Source organism: Pempheris klunzingeri, chromosome 20, assembly GCF_042242105.1.
Source record: "Pempheris klunzingeri isolate RE-2024b chromosome 20, fPemKlu1.hap1, whole genome shotgun sequence".
NCBI lineage: Eukaryota > Metazoa > Chordata > Actinopteri > Acropomatiformes > Pempheridae > Pempheris > Pempheris klunzingeri.
The window spans coordinates 22,251,790-22,274,275 of NC_092031.1; the positions used below are offsets into that span (position 1 = coordinate 22,251,790).

Here is a 22,486-nt window from a genome sequence, read left to right on the forward strand (position 1 = left end):
ATAGACACACGCAGGTGCGCGCACACAATCTCTCTGTTTCACACATGCGAAGCCGCATTCTTCAAGACGCAGCGCCGAGGACAGCTGCACAGCTGGGCTCCGGCGCAGAGGAGGCGGCCCTGCAGTGGAGAAGCAGTCAGACTCCAGACTGACGTAGGAAAAACAGCTAAACAGGACCGAGGGACAAACAGGACTGCCGACACACTGCGGGCACTGACAGCATGACAGACTGCCGAGTCTAAATTTAAAAATGGTGCAGATAAATCGACAAATATGCAGGATACAGTATGAGTGCTGCAGGTTTTGAGGTCTTTATTCTCAAAGATCTGCTAGCTCTCTGCAATACATATAAATCTATCGAAGGCAATCAATACGGGAATTAGATATGAGACTTACAAAGAAAATAACTAAAGAAAATAGAGCCAAAAGGCATTTGGAGCTCTTTCGTGGCTTGAATGGAAAGGAAACTCTCGAAGGTGAACCATCAGTACAAAAGATGAGCAACTATCTTAGACGATATCTTTAATGGAAGTCAAAAGGAACTAGTGTGTGCAGTACAATGAAAACGTAAATAGAAAGGCTAAGTACAACAGCGGTGCATTTCGATAAGAACTATCCAATCACCGATCTTAAAACGACGTTACGTGTGCTGCTAAGATTACACTCTTTGTAGATCTGAAAATACAATCAGCAATTCATCCTCGAATTCTCGATATTTTTAATTTGCTTACAGCTCCGCTTTGTGCCTGATCGCCGAAGCGATGGTGGGTGAGGCTCGTCTGCACTGTACAAGAGCCGTCCACTATAGCGAACTGATGGACAGAAGAGAATGGATTCTGTGAAAACATCAGCGAAATTGATACAGCTATCATAACTGAAGCTTAGCTTAGCAGAGCAGTCACGTTTGCATGAACTGATTAGTATAGATGTGTCGTTTATGCAAAATTATTGACTCATTTGCCAGCTGTGTGGCCATCAGCTACACATCTTACCATGCTCATTCTAGAAGAACTCAATATGACTCTATTATTACATCAGCTAGTTGAATCTCTGTGCTTTTGTGTTGACGAACATTAAAGATTATCAATAGAAGAAAACTTTAAGACTGGAATTAACGTTGGGGAGAAACACCCCTGGAATCAGTGGCTCCTACCATTCCACAATCACTTCACACTCATTTCTGAAAGGCGAAGTACGTAACTTATTTTGAAAGCATTTTTGTTATATTTGTGCCCAAGAAGTTGTTGCACATGGCTAAGGCAGACTTATTGCTACAGCTAGTGAGCAAGCTGCACAACAATAGTAGAGAAAGTGCAGCATGAAGCACACTCATCGCTATTGTGGACTCGTCTTCCAGCAGCAGCCGGGCAGCGTGCGTTCATGTGTTTTAGGGGAGTGGCTTTGGCAGGACGTCTGAAGGGAACGAGTGGGATTCTTTGGTTGGATACTTTCAGAATCAAGCTGCTCTTGCTCCAGCGTTACACACCGAGCCTTTACACAGGGCCACAGTATTGATATTCTCTGTGTAGCCATCTTTGTAGGTTAACAACTGGTCATCTCTTCATCAATAGTTAAAATGAATCTTGTCCAACTCTCAATGTAAGATTTCAAAAAAGAGGAATGCATGAATCACTTATGTTTCCACAGACTACCACAGCTATCTTGCTCTTCCTTACAAAGTCTAGTGCAGAGCGGACATTGTGGGAGAGCATTTTTTGCCAGATTGTCTCCCCCCCCCCCCCGTCTCTCTCTCATATCTGCACTTCTTTCTGCCACCAGCTGCAAATGGGGTGGCTTTAGCAGTAAATGTGCAAAGAGGATGGCGAGTTTAGGCCACTTGATTCCCACTGCCTGGCCAATGTGGGATATTCAACTCCAATCTGCCCGATTGATTGCCTTTCCATCTGCCCCCCTCCTCCCTCCCAGTGGGCTGCTTTCAAAGTTTCTGCATCTGTCTCTCAGGCCCATCTGAGCAGGAGCTGCTGTTCTGCAGTATAATTACCCGTCAGTGAAGGGGAACCTGCCATTGACCTGGCCCTCCGCTGATGGAGCCGGGCCTGGCAGCGGGAGTGTAAAGGTGGACTGTGAGACACGGGTGGTGGTGTGTGTGTGTGTGTGTGTGTGTGTGTGTGTGTGTGTGTGTGGGGGGGGGGATAGCTGAAATGAGAAAGCGAGGAGGGGAGGGAGAGATAGCGGTTTTGCCGGAAAGGTGGGAGGACGTGAGGATTGATGTGAGGGTAGATGTGGTGTGAGAAAATGATAAGTCTAAAGTATGAAAGTTACGTGGCGGAATGAGAGGGTGGGAAGCAGAATAGAAGAGAGAAGATGGAGCGTTATATCAGGAGAAGATACTGTTGATAAACACAGGAGAGAGACGAGAATATGATACCTCCCCTCCCCTCCGTTTTCCTCAGTGCTACAGGGGTGGCTCTCAGCGGGCAGACAAACAGACAGCTGATGATAAAGCGAGTGGGAGGTTTGTTGCCAGGGGGACAAGGCCTTTTTAAGCCTATCGATCGGGATTCTTATGCAAAGGTAATTAAACAACTGCTTGTCTTTGCTATCCTGGGTCTGCAGCAGAGTCATGGCGTCTTAGTTTTTTTTTCTTTTTTTTTGTTGAATTTCTCCCAGCTGTGTATATTAAAGGAAAAGGGTGTCCCGCCGTGCCCAGCCCGTGGTTCATATCTGTCGATACTTCCCATTAGAATTCCACCAAGGTTTCCACTTAAAATGCAAACGCCGGCCTCGGCCTCCAGATAAGAGGAGAACAGACACTGCGACTGTAGATATTGTACTGTATAATGCCGCGGACCGTTCAGTTAGGAAATTTCCGCAGAAAATTAAATTCACTTTTCCATGAAGACGAACCTGGGAGGAAACCAAACATCCCATTGAGTGTGTAATGAAAAACAATGTGATAATACACCTCATTCGCAACATGCACAGATAAAGGAAATGCCACCTAAAAACGCTCCTGAATAGAAAATCCTTGAAAGAAAATGAACCCTGCATTCATTTTTCAAAATGTGTTTTATTTATGTGTTTGTTTTGCGTCTGCCTGATTGAGGTGGATGGGGTTTACCAGAAAAGACAATTCAGTGAGAGATAGGATGTTTAAACAATCATACTGAAGTGTCTTTTTATACATTTCATTTTAGTCTGCAACTACCCCTAACTATAATTGGATCTACCCAATATGACTGTGGAAATGCTCTCCTGAAAACACATGTATGTGGTAAGTGGCATGTGGGCAGCCTGTGAGTGGTGAATTTATGTGGTGAAGAAAATAAAATAAAACACACAGCAGTATTTAATGTGCATAGTACAATACCACAGGGAGTTTTATTGTTTGTGTGTGTACGTCGTGTGGATACTTGTACTGTACCTGTAATATAACCCAATGGCCGTCCTTAGCTGCCAGTTCGAGGGCTTGTTCAGCTATAATCTCCTGACCCTGACCCAGGGAAACATTGTGGAAGTTCTTGTTGTCAAATGTGTAACCCAGCTTCTTGCCTGAAAGAAAGCACACGAGTAAAAACTACAAAATGCCCTTCTAACAAACCCATTGCTGAACACATAGGCCTCAAACAGTGGCCTGACATTTCGGAAAATTTGCTTATTGTATCCATTGAGACATTTAGCCAAGCGTACCACAACGAGACAAACAGAAGTAGTGGAAAAGAGCCAGCCTCGAATTAAAACATAAGATAAGTAAATAAAACTACTACTAACTTTAAAGCTGTCTCATTTACATTTTGTTTGCCAGGAAACATGCCACCAATGCACAAAAGAGTCACTTGGGTTTGAAAAGTGCACAGAGCGACAGCCTAATAATGAGAACAGGACTTTTTCGATGCAGCGTGGCACCAGGACGTGAGCTAACTTCTTGCTTAGTGTTTTCTGTTTCTACCTGTGTTAAACACACACACTAAGTATTAACATAACAGCTTTGGAGTTGTTTGGTGCAACTGCGCTACCTGTTTCCACCTATGTCCAGTCTCTGTGCTGAGCTAAACATCTGACAGCTAAAAAGCATTGCAAACCAATGTTTAACACAGAATCCTTCAGCATACTGAATCATAAGTTTCCCTGACTGGATCTAAAGATTTCTGGCCTCGCCACATACACATACAATGTGTGCGTCACAGATTGCTGAGCTATTTTTTCCATAAACAGAAGTTCCATGGGACCATCAACATCCTGAAGTTACCGCTGATGTGAAAACAGATAGTCACACCACCATATTATCATTGTGTTATGAAAACAAGCTATTTACTGCAATTTTACTGAACAAATGGGGCTGACAGTGGCAATGACTGTCCCATCTTACACGTTAAATAAGCAAAAGTGACAAAAAGTCACCTTACGTGTTTAAGGACATAGTGTGTGTCCACTGGGATTTAGCTAGAAAAATACAATTATTTTTGTCTGTTTCATTAAAACCTGAAACTAGACAGATAGTGAGGTTTTGTCTCAAGGATATTAAGTCCCCTGCAGAGCATACAAAATCACACCATCTATCTAATGAAAATCTAATTGAAGCCTAATACCAATGAGAAACCCAATAGTCACAGCTATAATGGAAAAACACCTCTTTGTGGTTCACTGTAATGTGGCTCCCGCTACTCATCACCACCATGCTCTCTCTACAGCAGCAACCATTGGTTATTTTTACCTTTGATGTCACTGACTACGCTCAAAGTGGGGGTGTTGGTAATCAATAATCACACCCCTGAGAGGCAGATCCAGTAGGAGTGCTCCCCTCTTATCATATAAAGAGAAGATGGTGGATTTTACATTGGACCAAAGCTATGTCTGCAGCAGCTCCATGGCTGATTTAACCACCTGCTGCTGTCTGTGATCCGAGCCTTTGTAAAATGAGGCATCTAAAGAACTCACAGATACTGGGCTACTGTGTAGCAGTCATGTTGAAATGCATCTATGGCACGAATTCATTTGTTTAAGAGAGACTTTTAAGCAGAAACAGAAATCCAAGGAAGACAGCAACAGTAAATCGGTCATAATGATGATGATTACTTGAATGCAATTATACTGAAATTTGAAAATGTGTGCCGATTCTATTATAGAGACACAGTGGAAATCTCTTTGTTCCAGTAAACTGATACAATCCCTGCAATCTGAATATTTCATAGAACTGACTTCAAATACCCACAGACTGAATTAGTTGGCAGCCGATTCAAAAGTGTCAGGCTGTGATGGCGCCCCGTTCCAGGTCAGTACAAAAGCTTTGACTTTTGGCATATTTGTGGTCAAAAATCAAAAAGGCGCGCCCTGTTGCTATCCGCATTATTCATACAGGAATGTAAAGTAACTCTAAAGCCAATGACATTTACTTTCTGCTGCCCCTAATACGCCAGTGGTGTCGTCTCATATATTCGTGACCTTTAGTATAATCCCTTCAATCTACCCAGAGCCTGTTGTGCATTGGCGGTGATGGCTGATATCACAGCAGACACATAGCAGATGTGTTGGGATGACTGCTGTTCTGACAGATAATCCTATGCAGTAGGAATCAAAGTGGAAATCATGCATGCAGGTATGCCTGCACTTGACTTCAATAGACTGCGCCACGAAAATCCTGCATGTTCCCATGACAAAGAAATGACAGATAAACTGGCCATATGCATGCTCTGATAAAAGTCCAGAACACGCTCAGAGGCTGAACTTTATGGCTTATTAGAGATAAAACAAGTGAAAGCATTACCATGTTTCTCCACATCCTTCAAAGGGTCAACTCCAGGAGAGAGGATGAAGAACATGGGCGTAGCTGGACTTGACTCTTCAAAGGAGACGGCGAAGTCCAGCGATCTGCCAATCACGTACTTGCTCCCCAGTTTCTCCTCTACAAAGTCTCTGCAGGGAGAATTTGACTCAGTTTCCTCAACACTTTTTTTATTATCTTTGACCGACAAGCTGAATAACTTGAGGAGTGGGAAACTTTTATAGTAAAGTGCCTTACATAGACAGCTGATTATGGAAACAATTGGAATTCTGGTCACGACTGTGTTTTCACCTTTGGATTAAACCAATCAACCTTTAAAACATTATGATTTTCTGACAATTGTTCCAACCGAACTGTTCACTCTTAAATAGACATAGCATTTATATTGTCTGCATGTTAAATGGTGGCTGGCAGAATGTTTGAGGATGCAAAGCTCACATAAAAAACAATAAACAACAGAAAAACAATCTGGAAAAAATGCCTGCTATTAACATGTGATCTGTATTGTAATACATTAGCTAAATGATGGCATGTGATCACATTACCTTTTATTTACACCTGGTATTAACAAGCATTTCACTCTCAGTTCTGCCCTGCACCGTATACAGATACCAGGATGCACATTTTCTATGCACTGATGGTCAGTAAATAGTGTGTGGCTGGTCAAGAACAGTGATGTGAAGTACTCTTGAGGGAGTGCGAAGAAGAAGGTCACAGAAGGAGACAGACGGTCCAAGGAATCGCAGCCCTGCTAACTAGGTAAACATTCTGTGCACGGTTAGAGCGAGCGAAGAGGTTTGGTAAGCGCTGCTGCTTGCCCCATAAGTGGCTATATTCTTGCATGTTGTAGCGGCCCCTGAGAAGATCCCCCACAGTGATGCCACTTTATGGGCTTGACTTATATTAGCACTGCTGAACACTGAACTGAGGGGAGTCTGCTGATTATTCTCTGTGGGTTCATCATTAATACCCAATACACTCATTTTGTCATGTGCTGCTATAAAAACACTGATTAGTGCAGCTTTAATGTTTAATCTCCAGCAACCTGAATATGAAATAAAACAATCTGGGTAGCTCCAGGTGTGACTTTATTTTGTCTCTTTGTTGTGTTTAAATATCCAGACATGATAAGGAGAGATTGCATGTTAATACCACGTAGAAATGAGGTCCAAGTTTGATACAATGATGCTCCTTGACGGAGGCTGAAGGCTTTTGCATACGGCCTTGATTGCACCTGCGGACCTGTGTAATTGCTGCTACTTCTCAGCACCAGACAAACATGGCAGCAGTGAGGACAGGTGCCCTCTCAACTGAAAGTATAAGCCAAAGGTTAAGACGTTACACCTTTGCCCTTTCACCAAACGGCATAGGTCAGTAAGATCCTTCACAGATCACAGAGCAAAGGGCAAGCTATGATTCCACCTCTTACCGGACGGCGTATGTCATGCGGTCAGGCCTCAGGGCTCTCATCATGCACAGCCTCTGGAGAGATGTTTTGTTCTTCCATTCCTGTGGGAATTTCTCTTTTTCTGGACACTCTGACTCCACAAACTTCTTCCAGCGTTTGGCCGAGCCCTCAATGTCTCTGTCCAGGTTCCTGAACTCTTCCATGGAGCACAGGGACTGGGGATTGGAGAGAGAAAAAATCATCCATACAGCAAAATTGGTGTATACTGTATATATATTTTTTTTGCTGCTACTCTGTGATCAGTGATGCACATTTAAGTTTTTGACCACTTCAGAATCATTTCACAATACACAGCAAAAAGGACTAACTTTGTTTGCAAGAGGGAAAAAAAAAAAGAGACAAAAAAACAGAAAGAAGTGCTTATCTTTCCTCACGCCTATATAAATAATATTTATTCAAACGGAAATGCTGAGCAAACACGATCCCTTTCATAACGGGAAGGGGGTTGGGCTGGGCTGAATATGCCTCCGTTGCAGAACCAGTGGGGGCTTCATTGTGATGCCCCAGCTGACAGACACCTTATCTCATCTACGGAGAACAGCGGTGTCACACAGTGCAGCCTCCAGCAGGTACACTCCCTGACAAGTATACACACACACACACACACACACACACACACACACACACACACACACACACACACACACACACACACACACACACACACACACACACACACACACACACACACACACACACACACACACACACACACACACACACACACACACACACACACACACACACACACACACACACACACACACACACACAGTCTCTTGTACTGTATAAACAATGAAGAGGGTCCTGAAGAACGTCCCCACAGCACACACAGACACGGTGTCATGGGAAAAATAGCCATGTGAATCCATAAAATCCGCTTTTCCACAATAGCTCACCACTGGGCATGAGATGGAAAGGAAAGTGTGGGGTGAAGTGCTCAGCGCACAGTCCGTCGCTTCGACTCAGTTTGTTTAATTACCACAGGTGGTTGGCCACCTCTCAGCCCCACTGGGGGGAAAATACACTGTGTCTCAAGGGATTTCTGCTCAGCTAATATCATCAAAAGGGCCAAGCAATGAGAGGATCCTATCCTCCTTTAAAGTATTCCGACTGATTATGTTTCCAACTGCGATAAGAAAATCAAGTGACCGAATTTGATTAGCAGGGCCTTAAACATCCACGGCGGTTCGAGTGCAGTTAGGGAAAGGCCGTCTCGATACACTCACAGGGGTTTAGGTTAAATTAATATTCTAGGTGGTACAGATTGAAAAATTCATGAGCATGAGAAGCTAAAAAAAAAACACATGCTGCCGTTAGGGTTTAGTTTGCAGCTAAACTGATCTGACAAGGGAGGGAACCTCTGCTGCTTGATGTCCACAGGGCTGCATTGCCAGACGTCTGTTGGGTATGCAGAGTTTGTTCCTGTGCCCTTTCACTGTTAAAACGCATAAGGTTTGCGGAGCTGTGCCGGGCCCCCACGCTGTCAGAGTGGAGGTTTGGTTGAAATAGAAAAAAAAAAAAAAACAGACATCAATTACGCTGCCAACTCTTTAAGTATGTTTTCACTTCCTCTTGCAAAGTTGTTGCCGGGAGACTGGGCTGCACAAATTGCATCATAGGAGGCAACTCCAAGCACAGCGTAAAGCAGCTAAAGTGCTAAAATAACTTGAGGGAAATTGTGGATTTCAGTCATGCCTCTCATACATGACAGGCTGGAGGAAAACTTGGTTTCCAAAGACATAGGAGTCAATTAAATCTTTTACTAGCGGAGACTTTTTAATCGAGATTTCAGCATTGAAGGGCTCTCAGGATGGGATTCTAAAGATAGAGCTGATGTACAATTTAACACTCTTCATGCATCTTTTTAATACATCTCAAGATGAGAGTTCTTTCTTTATGAAAGAGCAAACTATTTTGGGATGGTATGACAAACTTATATTACAGTTTTGTACAGATCTTTGCAAGAAAGTTTTTTGCAAGGACTATTATGTGAATGTAGAATACGTGCAGCATTAATATTTCATGTCTTGGTTCTAACCTTGTCACTCCCCCAAAGGAAGGACCAAGCTTAGCACCAAGCAGAGAGGGGAGTGATAATACTACCTTCTTCTCAGAGAAGGCAGAGTCTACAGGTGAAAGCTGGGATGAACTTAAATTGCCTGAACTCGCTTACAGGATCACTTAACTCAAAGCCAAATTAATTCATTTCAATAGAGCAGTAATCAGAGATTCTAACTCGCGCTTACTCAGTGAAATAGGTCTGTGCAGAGCTTTGTTGGAAAAATAAACCTTTGACGCAGGACTAGACCACTGACTAACTGAAAAGTGGAGAGTGCTGACCTTTGAGGGGATGGACAGAGCAAAATGCAGAAAGCCATAATTCAATTTCATATGAGCCCAGAGTATAAACTTCTCCACAAAGGAGCGCACACGTCGGGTTACTGTGGTAACAACAACAAGATAACATGCAAGCTAGGGCTGCAAGTAATGATAATCTTCATTATCAATTAATCTGTCTCTTATTTTTTATGATTTACTCTTCAAAAGATTGTTGAATAGTAAAAAATATCATAACTTCCAAAAGCTCAAGGTTACATCTCGAAATACCTAAAGAAGAAAACCTAAAGATAGTCAATGTCAAATATCTAAAACTGAGGAAAACAGCAAATTCACATTTATTTTCACATCACATTCATTTTTCCTTGATATATGACTATAAAAAGATTAATCAATTATAAATGCTTTGAAGTTTAATTTCCTCTCGACTGACTTCACTTAACTGACTAATTGTTTCAGCAGCACCGACCACAGTGGCAATTACCACACCACGCCCTGAAAATACATTTGGTCTGTTTGCACCCCTTTGCATTTCACAACAAGAATTTTGTTCATCTACATTGTCATTACATTTCCGTAGCGGTAAGAATACATCCATCTCTGTCTCTTTCTGTACCTTGATCCCTCCCCATGAGCGACTGGAGAGGAAATCCACTGGTGATGTTACACCTGGTTGGACAGGGTATCTCAGAAGGAAGTCCAGTTCTGCAGGGTTTATTTCGTTATTCATCAGCAGGATCTGGGGACACAACAAACAGGAAAGACTTCGAAATGTTGTATTTTCAGCACAAACTGCATTTCCTTTCCACCTGATTAGATCCAAACAGGGCCGCTAGTCCCAGGAGCAACTGATTCAATGGCAAGCTTGTTCTCAAAATAAACCATGCATAAGATGAAATCGGCTCCCCTTCCTACCTGGAAGGCGAGCTGAGCGATGTACGTGAGCTTGTCACACTCAAACAGGCCTCTGGTGGTGTACTGGAAGACTGAGGAGGTGATGCTGTCAATTAGGTTGGACACCCGCTGCTTCAGAGCCTCGTCCGGCTCGGCCTTCAGAACCGCTTTCTGGAAGACCACGCTGAACGCCTGGGGACGCGCAGAAGTGGGCGCAACACTGGCTCAGTGTCTGACATCAAAATGTTTCAAGAACCAAAGTAACAATAGTGTTGAATATTAGAGTCAACAAAATCTAAACAAATAAATCAAATGAGTTTAATCAATAGCTGGGTTGTGTTCATATATGGCCCTTTAATTATAAATCTGACACCATCAAGTAAGTGTCCTTCACCTTCGACATGATGGATATGATGTGGAGAAGATGAACTAATCGATACTACTTTAGCTGTTTACAGAAAACCCTCAAGTGTAATTGATTGAACCGTGTTCATACAGTGAGAGCATACAATACATATGGTCTCATATTGTATTGTCACACAGCAGACAATACCAGTAGATTGTCCAATATCTCTCTATATATTTTTAATTGTCAACAAATCCCATAAAAAGACCCACACCACCACAACATATCCTACTAACAAGTATTGTGTATTGTGTATTGATATATCACCTTCCTCTGTGCCACAAAGCTCAATTGTTGTCCGAAAAGGATTAAAACACACCATTAAGTCACACTGTTGCACCGACGTTCCTTCATTACCATGAACACACAGTGTAGTTTATTTAGACCCAGTCCCAAAAGCACGGCATGTGTGATAGATTGTGCGGTATATGGGTGTTCTTCAAATAGACTGTTAACATTACTACAGCACAAATCAATTTCTTCCTGAAGTCCTGAACACATCTAAGTACTAATCTAAGTTCTGGTCTCACTGTAATTAACAATTACAGCCATTTTCTTCTCCTCTGCTGTTCTGGTGTCATTTCTGTCAGGTTAGCAGAGTCACACTTCACTCTCACCTCGTGCGAAGAACACATATTGCAATGTATTTCATTTCATTCACAAGGGTCAAAGGTATATATATTCTTTCAATGTGCTTTCATTTGATTATGTCGGGAAATAACTCGCCGAGTCGGGAGTGATTGCAAACCATATCTCAGGCTGCCTTCTCTCAGCACTCGCTGGCTGACAATATGAAAGACATTATGCTCTACATAACCACATTAGGGAGCCACAAACACAATAAAAGCAGGGCAAAGAGCATAAAACATGGCGAGCAAATGGAAGGAGTGGAGGAGGAGTGAGTGTAAAGAGGGGTCTCACTGAGGGCCCGTGAGGCGGGGAGGAAACATGGCGTGTCAACAGACAGGCTACCTTGAGAGAGAACTGGTACATGGGGTGGATTTTATTGAGGTCGTTCATTATGAAGTACAATAAGGAGGCCCGTGCTGCTGCTGGTCGGTAGTGCTCCCGAGCCTCATTGATTTTAGCCTCTGTCACCTTGGCTTCTTTTACCTACAGTAAAGCAAACACAAAAGGAATCACACCTCACAGACAAAAGCAGACGTCGGCACAGAGATGCATACACCCAGGATTCATCAATCAGCTAATGATGAAATTGTGCACCATCCAATAAAACACCCTCCAGTGAAGAGCAGAGCAATTCCAATTTCACGGTTCCAGCCAAAATGTTCTCACACTGCGTGGAACACGACAATTATGTGCTTTTTTTTTTTTTTTTTACCAGCGAATGCCTGCGCAATTATGCTTAAGACTGAACATCTGCAAAGGCAGCGCTCATCTCATCGCTGACAGAAGGCACACTCTCACATCATCATACAGTACTTTCTCAGGAGTGATCTGAAGTACCAGAAACATCAGTGATTCTCTTCTAGCAGAGCTGATGCACTAAGATCACATGATGTGATCTGCTGACCAAATGAAAGGGAAACAAAGCAAAGGAGTAATGGAGAAGGGAACACTGCAATGCTTTAGATGTACATACTATGGATTAGCACTGAAATACCTACTGGGTACCTGCAAGTAGGTACAAGGGAAGGAGCACTGACAGCGAAGGGCTAACACATCTGAGTTTGGGTGGAAACTGGAAATGATTTACACTGGAAAAGGTTTGAAATGAAATTGAAATGACCTGTTACATGTGGGTACATATCATCAGACCAACAAGCTTATCCTGTAAAATCACCATGATTATAAAATGACTTTCATCCACCAGAAAATGGGGAAACTATATATATTCTGGATAGTCTTGCCTTGTGGAAATGCTGCCATTGTTGTTGCAGAGAAGTATCATGCAAGTGGGCTAAGGCTAGCAAACCTCCACTGTGGATGTAGCCTATTGTGAGGTCATTTCGCAGCAATTAGGAGGGATGGAGTGTTGGCACTGGGTGTGTGCAGGACCTTGCCCAAAAGCTGAAGAAAAATAAAAAAAAAAACCCCAAAAGAAACACTAGCATGCCTCTAACTTGACTGACTGCAAAGCCCAACATGTTTTATGAACAAACAAATGCTTTACATTCTACTCACTCTTTATATCTTAATGCTGCGATGCACACAGTTTTTCTGTTTAATGTTATTTATTTTGATGATGGACTTTTGTAATTGGAATGTTGGAATAATTAAAAAATACTTACAGCGTCACTCATTTGTAAAATCCGCTTAAACGTCAAGTTGTTTTATTGCTGTCAGCAGCTACACTGTAGTTTGCAAGTGGAAAAATGATAATAGAAATACAAAGAGTTGTAAAGGATGAAAAAACAAGAACGAGACCTTTTCTTCTATCTCGGCAGCGGTGCGTTTGGTTGTCTCCAGGTTTTCCACCAACTCTGTGTCGCCCAGGAAGTTTCCTGAAGCTGAGGACAAACGGGACAGCAGGTTGTCCTCCAGCGTCTTCAGAGTGATCTTGAAACCGTTTTGCTGCTTCGTCAGGTCAGACTAGTAAAACACAGAAACATACAAAAATGTCAATTTAACAGGACTGACATCATCTATGGAATCTATATTAACAATGCTGATTTTGTCAGATACACCGTATGCCTGCTGTCAAGGCTCTTTTCTGGCCTTATCATCATAATCTGAGGCGGTGGGAGATGTTCGAGGTGTCGCTCAATATGGGGACATGGAGACAGAAGGGCACCTCAAAGGCAGAACTAATCAATACGCTCTGCATCGGCTATCCGGACCCATGAAGGGAGCGCTCTGGGCTGGATTAGCTACCTTCCGTCTGGTTGCCAACATCAAACCTCTGCCGAGCGACCTAAACCTCGATTTGATGAGACCGTCGATTTGAGCAATAGGGGAGGGAGCTTTGATGGGGAACAACACACACACGCACACGCACACACACACCTTCTATGAATCATCTGTTGCCAGGCATTATGTATTCATCATTTATGAACCAATACAAGCATCATGCAGAATATGCACACATAGCTCACACGGCTCATAATGGGTTTTAGTCACACCTCACCATATGGATTAGTGCGCCCCATCTTCTAATAAAGCTTCAAGTCAAACTGGTTTTTTCTGTCTTTGTTCTAGCTGAAAAAACAAAAGTGTCTAAGAGAAACTTTTTTTTTTTTACTTTTTCAAAGCCAAGCGGTTGAGAGGCGTTGGGAGAACAAAGTCGACAGGGCACGGTTACTTCTCTTTATTGCTTCATCCCGCTTTGTCCTTCATTATAGTCTGTTGTAGCTCCTTGTTTCTGCTCGATAATGACTTTGCTTTATTGAAGTTTCCCTTAATAGAAGCCTCTGTGACCTTTGAATTGTTGTAATTACGGGAGGGTGGGCCTGTTGTGAGATTTGCCTGCCCCAGTGTTGTTGGTGACTGATAATAGCCGAGGGTTTTTGAGTGGCATGATCCCCGACAGAGAGCGGTAATGTGTTTCTAACAGAGGCGTTTCTGCCCCTATGTAATCATCGGGTGAGGTGGGTGAGGGGTGTGGGGGGGATGGAGCTGTTCCTCCTCCCCGTGGTATAATGTTCCCATGACAAAAGACATACTTAGTTGAGATTGCGCTGGGGGAGCAGATAGTTTAAGAGATCACACTGCTTAATTGCTCTCTTTATGACAGTATTTCCTATTGCGGTGATGGGAGGTATTTTACACCATTGTTAAAACTAATTGAGCCTCTGCCTTGTTAAATCCTACATGCTCTGGGTTTGACGTTATTACCCACTCTGTAGATGGAAAGTTCTCCTCTGCCAAAACTGCACGGCATATAAATGATTGGTGGCATTTTAAGGAAAGACCTGACATGCGTGTGTGTTTCCAATCCGAGAGAAAAAGTACAGAATGAGTTTGAGTGGTGGACATTTGCCTGTGTGAGTCAACCATGACCTTCTACTACTGGCCCAGACTCAGTGGTCTTGAGGGGAAAAGCTATCCACACTAGAACATTCCCAACTGGTTCCAGTAATGAGTCAGTTTTTAACGATTAGCTTTCCTCTAGCACATTGTACTTGTAATTACCCTTGCTTGAGAAAAACAAACAATTAACCAGTCAGCAGAACACCCTAATTGGGATTAAAATGAGATATTACATCTATCATTTTTTAGGCAGATGATTACTGAGTGCCACGGAGCAGCCCTGTTAAGGTAATTTGGAAAGTGGAACGCTTTAGTTCTCATTAACGGTGAAGGTCCGCGTAAGAACTGTGCTGGAGCAAACACACACAAGGATGTACACATGCTCGCTCATATGCGCAGAGGGAGGACCAGAGGTAGTTATTGTGGTAAAAGGTTGTAGACTGATCCCCCTGTGCTCTCTCCAAAAAAAGGCAACTTGACATTTTAAGCTCCTTAGCCCCGTCTTTGGCTCGGTTAAATGAGAGCTCTTTCACCCAGTAGTCGTGTTACGGCTCAGTAACGACGCTAACCGCATTAAAGGGTATAATGGCACCGAGTCATTCAGAGAATATAAACAGGTACAGCCAATTTGCTCTTCGCTATCAGTCAGATGATTGTTATCAGTCCGGGTTGTTTACTGACAACAAAAACCCATTCAGCACTTCATTCCACGGGCTCTGTTTTGATAGGAGGGTGCTCCAAGTGTACACAGCGACCCCCCCCCCCCCCCCACCACCACCACCACCACCCACCTTCAACTTTCAGTGTTAATTAAAATGATAAGTGAGTTCCAGATCTTGTTTTTTTTCACCCTCCAATCTCAGTGAAATGCTAATTAAACAAGCTTCATTAAATCACATTTCACTTCTTCTCCATTGGATTTTGCTGAAGGGACATTAGGCTTAAAATAACTTTGGTGGGTTTTTTTTTCTCCCCCCTTCTCTGTTTATTAAAAATGCTGATTTGTCTATGGATGAAAGCCTACAGGTCTGAACAAAGCACTGCCTACAGAGGCCCAATGCAAACAAGGACACCTCCAGAAAGCCATCAAAATGCAAATAGGCTCGTGTTCGAGTAAATCTGCCGGACCCGTTAACAGAGTTCCCACATTATCTTCCGTTTTGATCTCTAGGAGATGCCGCTGTCAGCCAGACATGTTCTGAACGGAGAGGGTTTTATTATTTTCCTCTCTCCCCTCCTCTAACGAGAGCTGCATTTAAGGAACAGTGGAAGTGTGTCAATGTGTTGTCTAATTGCTGTGGTACAGTAGCGCCATCGGCCAATCCATTTCAAACAGCTGACATGAAAAGAGCAGATTGTCGATGAGACGAGCACCAGGCATCATTAGTCACCGAGGCTTTGATCAAGTGAAGTTTTGCTTAATTACGAACATTTACATTCACACCGTGGACCATACTGTGGATGTCGTAACTATCTGCTGCTCATTACTCCTTGAAAGTTGGCCGTACAGCTGCCAGGAACCTGCTGTATCGTACGGAGACGGCCATTAACTCTGACCAGCGATGACGGCGTCAAGATATAGCTAGTGACGGCGACGCTTATCAACAGAGCGGAGCGGCAGCTCTCCTTATAGTCAAGGGGTCCAAGGTCCACGCGACAAAGACATTCATTTACATTAAAAAAGGAAAGCGCGCCTTAAAGTGTCCTCCATCCACCTCTCCTTTGATTTTGGAGCGGTGGATGTGGAAGTGTGAACATAAATGAGTCTGCCAAACTGATAAGAAAAGGATGAAAGTCCCTTGAGGATGGCATCAAGACACAATTGCGCAATTCCTGGAGTTTGATGATAAATAGAAGAGTGTCTCAGGAACAGCACCCAGGGTGACGGTGACACAATGGTAAATCGTCAGTGCTTCAAAAGTTAATTTGATTTTTTGATTTAGTATTATTGAATTATTGCCTTTATGGGTGATTCTTCAAGGATGAGCAACAAACCGTGACATTCAAATAGGAACACTTTCTCTTTGGCATCGTCTATCATTGTCTAAGAAAATGATACTGTTCATCAAGATTTCTTGATTTTCTATTTAAAGCTATTTGTTGGGTGGGTCTTGCACTGTAAATAATTGGTTTGTAATAATTTAATGCAACTATTAAGATGTTGCATGCAGCATGTTTTAAGAAATGACAGAATTATACTATAGCCTTCAGACAGACATGCTGGTGGGGCAACTAGAATGTAAAGTTGCAAAGATAGATATCTGCATTTAAAACAATTAGTTTTAATATTATCAGTAATCTTGAAGCAACATGCAGATATTTCTTATTTGGAAATTAGCTTTGGGCAAATGTTTGTGTGCTACTCTTTATCTTGAAGCCAACTTAAAAGTGGCCTTGACTGAGTTTCCTTGTAAACAAGGAACAGTTGTGATTCACACACTCACACTCACACTCGCACTCCAAAGCACAGCTTCAGGAGCAAGCTGGGATTCGTTGTCTTGCCCGAAGACACCTCGACATGTGGACTGGAGGAGCCGATTGATGGACGACCTGCTCTACCTCTGAGCCACAGCCGAGCCATGCAGATGTGTACATTGCAATTTGGAAAACAGTTAAGAACAGTTAAGTCATCAACTATTGTGATGAAATTGATGTGGACATATATTTGATTAAAAAACATTATCCGATGCACATTTAAACCTGATTAATCTGATATCTCCAAGCTCCACGTACACAAGCCACATGAAAAGGCAGGCACCCAGTGACAAACTCAGACTCCCAGCATCCTGAAGTGAGGGACCCAAAGCCCCATAATTATCACACATCCACTTTGTTTGCCGGTAATCAAAGGCGCCAGCTGATTGTTTAGAAATCAAAGAGCCCGGACCTGCAGCCTCTTGTGATGTGTGTAAAGACAGGCTGTGTTTTCTTGCCGATGCGTAGCTTTAAGATGGATAATGACGAGCGAGTGTGCTACACCCGGCTTCTGGAGGCCCCTGACTCCTCCGACTGTTCCTATTAATTACACCTGCACAGGAAAGATGTTAGGAGAGGAGCTCAAAAGAGGCCAACGTGGAACGCTTGTTTGTTCTCTGATAGCACCTGAAGAGTGTGACAGATCTTGCTTTCATGTCTGCTCACCATCACTTTTACATTCCTAAGACATGTCAGTTGAAAAGAGATCTGTCAGAAATTCTTCTTTGTTATTAAAGAGGTGTATCAGGTAGGGTCTCTATGCACCCCCCGCTGTGCTTCCTCACCTTCAGCTGTTCCAGGTCAGGTCTCTCCATGCTGACCACCGCGGCCAGCAGCTGATCCTCCAGACCGTCTCTGGTCACCGTGAAGTTTATCAAGGTGCACTGGGCCTGCAGCTCCGGCTGGTAATGAGGGCTGGCGAGCTTAGTGTGCAGGATGAGGCGGAAGCTGGGGTTGTACTCACATTCCTTGTCTCCCATCTTTATGTACCTATTTGGGTGAATAAGGACCGGAAATCTCTTGATCACTGACAGTCACTAAATGGAAGTGAAAATTTAAAACTGTGTAAATGTTACTACAGCACACACCGGTTAAGAGGATTCGTCATCAACGGCAATGCTACAAAGTCAGACAAAGGAATTCTCTGTGTTATGTCTAGTGGAAAAAGTGCATTTGTTGGGGACTATTTTCAGGGGCAGATTCATATTTTTTGGTACTCTAGTAACTATATACATCTGCCTTAATGCTATTTTTTTTAATCATGTTTCATCACCTTATACTTTCTCATTAATCAAAATTTGGATTTTGGTTTCCCTACATGTATTCAATGATGTCTTTATAGCTTGGAGTTTCTAATTTACTTTACTTCCTCTTAATTACGAATTATTCGTGCTGTCAAAATTGTAATATCGTAATTAAAATCGAAAAAATGAATACATTGAATAATCTATGTAAAGCATATGAGTGTGTTTCTGCCACAAGTAATACATGTTTCAGCACTCAAGTAGAATATAGATACGGCCTCTGTGTGTTCAGATACAGAGGCTTTTATTCAGCTTTATTGTTGAATACGTAGAGATCTCACAGTGGTTTGTCTCAGTCTGTTTCTGCTCATTAGATGCCATATGGGGTGGAGGTGTTGCCTTTTTAGTGCATATGAGAAATGATTGCCTTCTACACCGATATCTTATTTTAATGGCTTTTATGGTTTTGAAATTATATCAATCATATAGGCCTGTGTTCTGTTAGTATTTCTGTAAATCTGCCGTGAAGCTGACCGTCCATTTTGCTATGAAACATATTTGGTATTTAATTATTCTTCAGTTGTGTTGATTCATTATTAGCTTCAGTCTTCACAAAAAAAATGTAATTAATCACAATTCATTTGTACTGTATTTTATTCATTTGTATTTCACTTTTCTGATCAGAGAGTACAAGTGGTATAATCATTGATTGATTATGTTCTATTAGGGGGAGAGCCTCCACTATTAGACTGTAGGGTAACACTAAAACTTTTCACTTAAACTAATGACAGCAACACTGTCTGCATTGCATATTTGAGTGAGCTCAAAATGCCTTTCAATCAAATATGATTTCCATATGCAACCGAAGACGTATCGATCATTTAAACCTTACAACAAACGGCATCATATCCATCATGTCAGGGGCGTGTGACACAGACTACATGACATCTTTGCTAAAGGAGAGCCAGTATGAAACCAATATAGATCCAGAGCTACATGAGTGACTGATATACAGTGACTACATCTGTGGTATCTGTGGTACTATACACGTGAGCTTAAGTAATCACTTAATGGGAAGCATAATCTAAGTATATTGTGCTATTTGAATCCAGAGGGTTTGTGTGGACATATATGAAATACAATCACTGCATCTGTTACATATCCACAAAGTTCTAAGTTACACATTCTGTTGTCTGCTCGGTTTTTTTTTTTAACCACATACCAACTTGTCCTGTCATTTCAAATCAAGCCGCTCACTCCCACTCTGCAGTAACTCCTTTCACACCGTTTCCTATCACCTGTCTATCTTCTCCACCGTCCACCTACTCACCTGTCCCCCATTTCCCTCATCATCCCCACAGTATTCTATATAGACCAGCCTGTATCCACTCTTTCTACAATAGCTTTCAAGCTTTTTCTTCATCTGCCTGCCTGACCATTGGACTTCTGCCCCCTCACCTTCTGCCCCCTCACCTGGACCCCATTTTGGATAAGTTTGCCTGTTTTGACCTGCCTCCCTTTTTTTTTTTTTTTTTTTCTTTTTCCGGCAATTAAACATGAACTTCTATCCAATACTGCTTGTCTCTGATTCTGGTTCAAACCCATTTCTGTACAGAGCCATTATGACATCTCTGCATGTGGTAAGAGTGGAAACTATGATTGCAATAGACAATCCTGTTCATTTTTGTTTTCCTGCTGACTTAATAAACGTCATAATACACACAGAAGAAACTGGGACTCAGTACAGCTACTAAATGGACCTTGAGGCAAGATTGTAACAGCTGTTCCCAAAGTCAAGAATTAAGTTTTGACACTCGAATTTTAAACATACATGGACAAGAAGTCTTTGAAATACTCAAAAAGAACTAAATGGTAAATGGACTGTATTTGTATGGAGCCTTTCTAATAATTTCAACCACTCATAGCACTTTTACATCCCATCCTCATTCACCCATTCACACATCATTCATACAGGAGGAATCTCAGTTGAAGGAGACTATTCTTTGACACACTAAAACTATGCTTCAGGGGCAAGTTGGGCCACAGCCGCCCAAAGATAATGTGACAGGACTTGAAAGCCCAACAACTCAATGGAACTTAACGGGAGATTGTCTTGCCAACATGTACCAACAATGTAAGGTTCAATGCCGAGCTCACAGTGTATAACAGTGACGTTTTTGAAAGGCTGAAGTGTTCTTTACCTGCCCTTCTTAATGGTTTCTCTGCCCAGCAAAGGTCCAAGAACCGGATCCAACGTTTCCTCCAAGTTCTCTATCAGAACCACATCACCTGCTGCCAGTGCTCTCTCTATGGCATCCAGGTACCTTTAGGGCAAAACAGCAGAATTCCTCCTGTCAAATCTTCCTCCGTAACTGACCGTGTGCACATTTTACCGTAAAGCCTCTTACCCTCTCTGTCCGACACGGATGACCTGCAGGGCTTCGCCGTATTTGTTTTTGATCCACTTGATTCCTTGCAGCTGGGGGTCTACCATGAGGGGCCAGCGCTGGCAGGAAGTGAGAATGGTGGCGTTCTCAGTGGACATCCTGTCAGCAGGCAGTCCCTCGTTCTGCCACGCCGCGATGTCTGCATCGTCTGTCAGCATGGTCAGGGGGTCCAGGTCAGGGGTCACGGGGATGGGAACCTTACAAATGGTATCCATGAGTACGTATGAAGGTTCAATCATTTTTACCACTGTGGTGAAGTCTTAAGAATGGAACACAAAGTTTCTGCTAAGCACCAGTGAATTATGCAGAAATACAGTTTCCTTCTTCTGCAGAAAAAAATGGAAGTGTGATGAGGGCATTTTTGAGAAAGTGCACGAGGCAGCAGTCCTTAACGCATAAAGCATAAATCTCACTTAAGGCCACCCACCTCCAGCTGACTGAGATAAGGCCTCCAGGTGTTGTCCATAAGCTGTAGCCTGTAGCGTTTGGTAAAGTATCCCAAGTAGGAGATGAAGGCGGTGATGAGGAGGACGTCCCCACACAGAGTACTCTCCTGTTTCTTGAAGTTCTCTACAGCCTCGGCCCAGCGAACGTTCTCTGAAGCCAGACCTCCCACCTGACACACAGGGACAGACCAAGGGCATATTCCACATGGGCATCCAGGAAAGCCAAATTCGTATTAATATATGGCTGCTGTCATTGATGCACAGCCTCATGAACGTCAGGAAATCTCCAGAACAGCAACGCCTTGCTACCTTCAAGTCCTTTTTTATTAGGTTTTTCATATCCTTTATCACCTTTCTGCTTGTGTACAAACACCTCGACTCTTTACTGCAGCAATGATCCAATTTCTCTTCGGGGACCAGTAAAGTTTGCCTTAATATCTCATCTTTTCCAAACTTGAGAGGCCCCGTACTTGGAAACAGACTGTAACTTCTCAGCATACATCATGGAAACACTGTATTGTACACATCAGCAAGTTGACTGCATTTGCATTGATATTTGTGACTGACTAGCAGATAAGCACAACCTCTCGTCCTTCTGTTGCTCCTGTCAGGCCTTTAGAAATCTTCCCCTGAATAATTTAGATTATCGTACTAACAGTGTCAACACTCATCTTTTTTTTTTTCTTTTTCATTTTTGTTGTGCTGCTGTCAGCACCAGATTTACACAATGGCAGATAATCGTGGGATTTATGTGTGTGTGTGTGTGTGTTACATATGAACTTTGCACCTGAAAAAGGGACAGCAACACAAACAAGCACAGGCAGTTATTTTTTTTTGGGGGGGGGGTACGTGTGTAAAAGCAGGCTAGTGCACTCTAATGCCAAAGCTACTATCTGTGTCTGTTCACCAAGTTAGCATGTTGGTATGCTAGCACTGGCTTACTTTAGTGGGCATTTGGTCGTAAACAAATTGAAACCAGTGCTAGAAGAAAGGTTAGGGGGTTACCATGGTGATGATTTATCCTTAGGGGAAGATTTCATGGCGATCCATTCATTCACTCAATAGTCGTTGAGATATTTCAGTCTAGACCAAA

General features: G+C 42.8%; 1 protein-coding gene across 1 annotated transcript in view; it reads right to left on the reverse strand.

Moving 5' to 3' along the window:
- The window catches only part of dnah9 (dynein, axonemal, heavy chain 9), a 119,089-nt gene that overhangs the window by 19,206 nt on the left and 77,397 nt on the right, over positions 1–22,486 (reverse strand). Inside the window, exons 60-70 of the mRNA XM_070851240.1 lie at positions 21,375–21,563; positions 20,909–21,144; positions 20,702–20,824; positions 18,042–18,246; positions 13,240–13,404; positions 11,824–11,964; positions 10,467–10,637; positions 10,168–10,290; positions 7,173–7,366; positions 5,726–5,874; positions 3,386–3,513 (exon numbers count right to left, since the gene is read on the reverse strand). Coding sequence (XP_070707341.1) covers positions 3,386–3,513; positions 5,726–5,874; positions 7,173–7,366; positions 10,168–10,290; positions 10,467–10,637; positions 11,824–11,964; positions 13,240–13,404; positions 18,042–18,246; positions 20,702–20,824; positions 20,909–21,144; positions 21,375–21,563 — 1,824 coding nt within the window. The remainder of the gene's footprint in view (positions 1–3,385; positions 3,514–5,725; positions 5,875–7,172; positions 7,367–10,167; positions 10,291–10,466; positions 10,638–11,823; positions 11,965–13,239; positions 13,405–18,041; positions 18,247–20,701; positions 20,825–20,908; positions 21,145–21,374; positions 21,564–22,486) is intronic.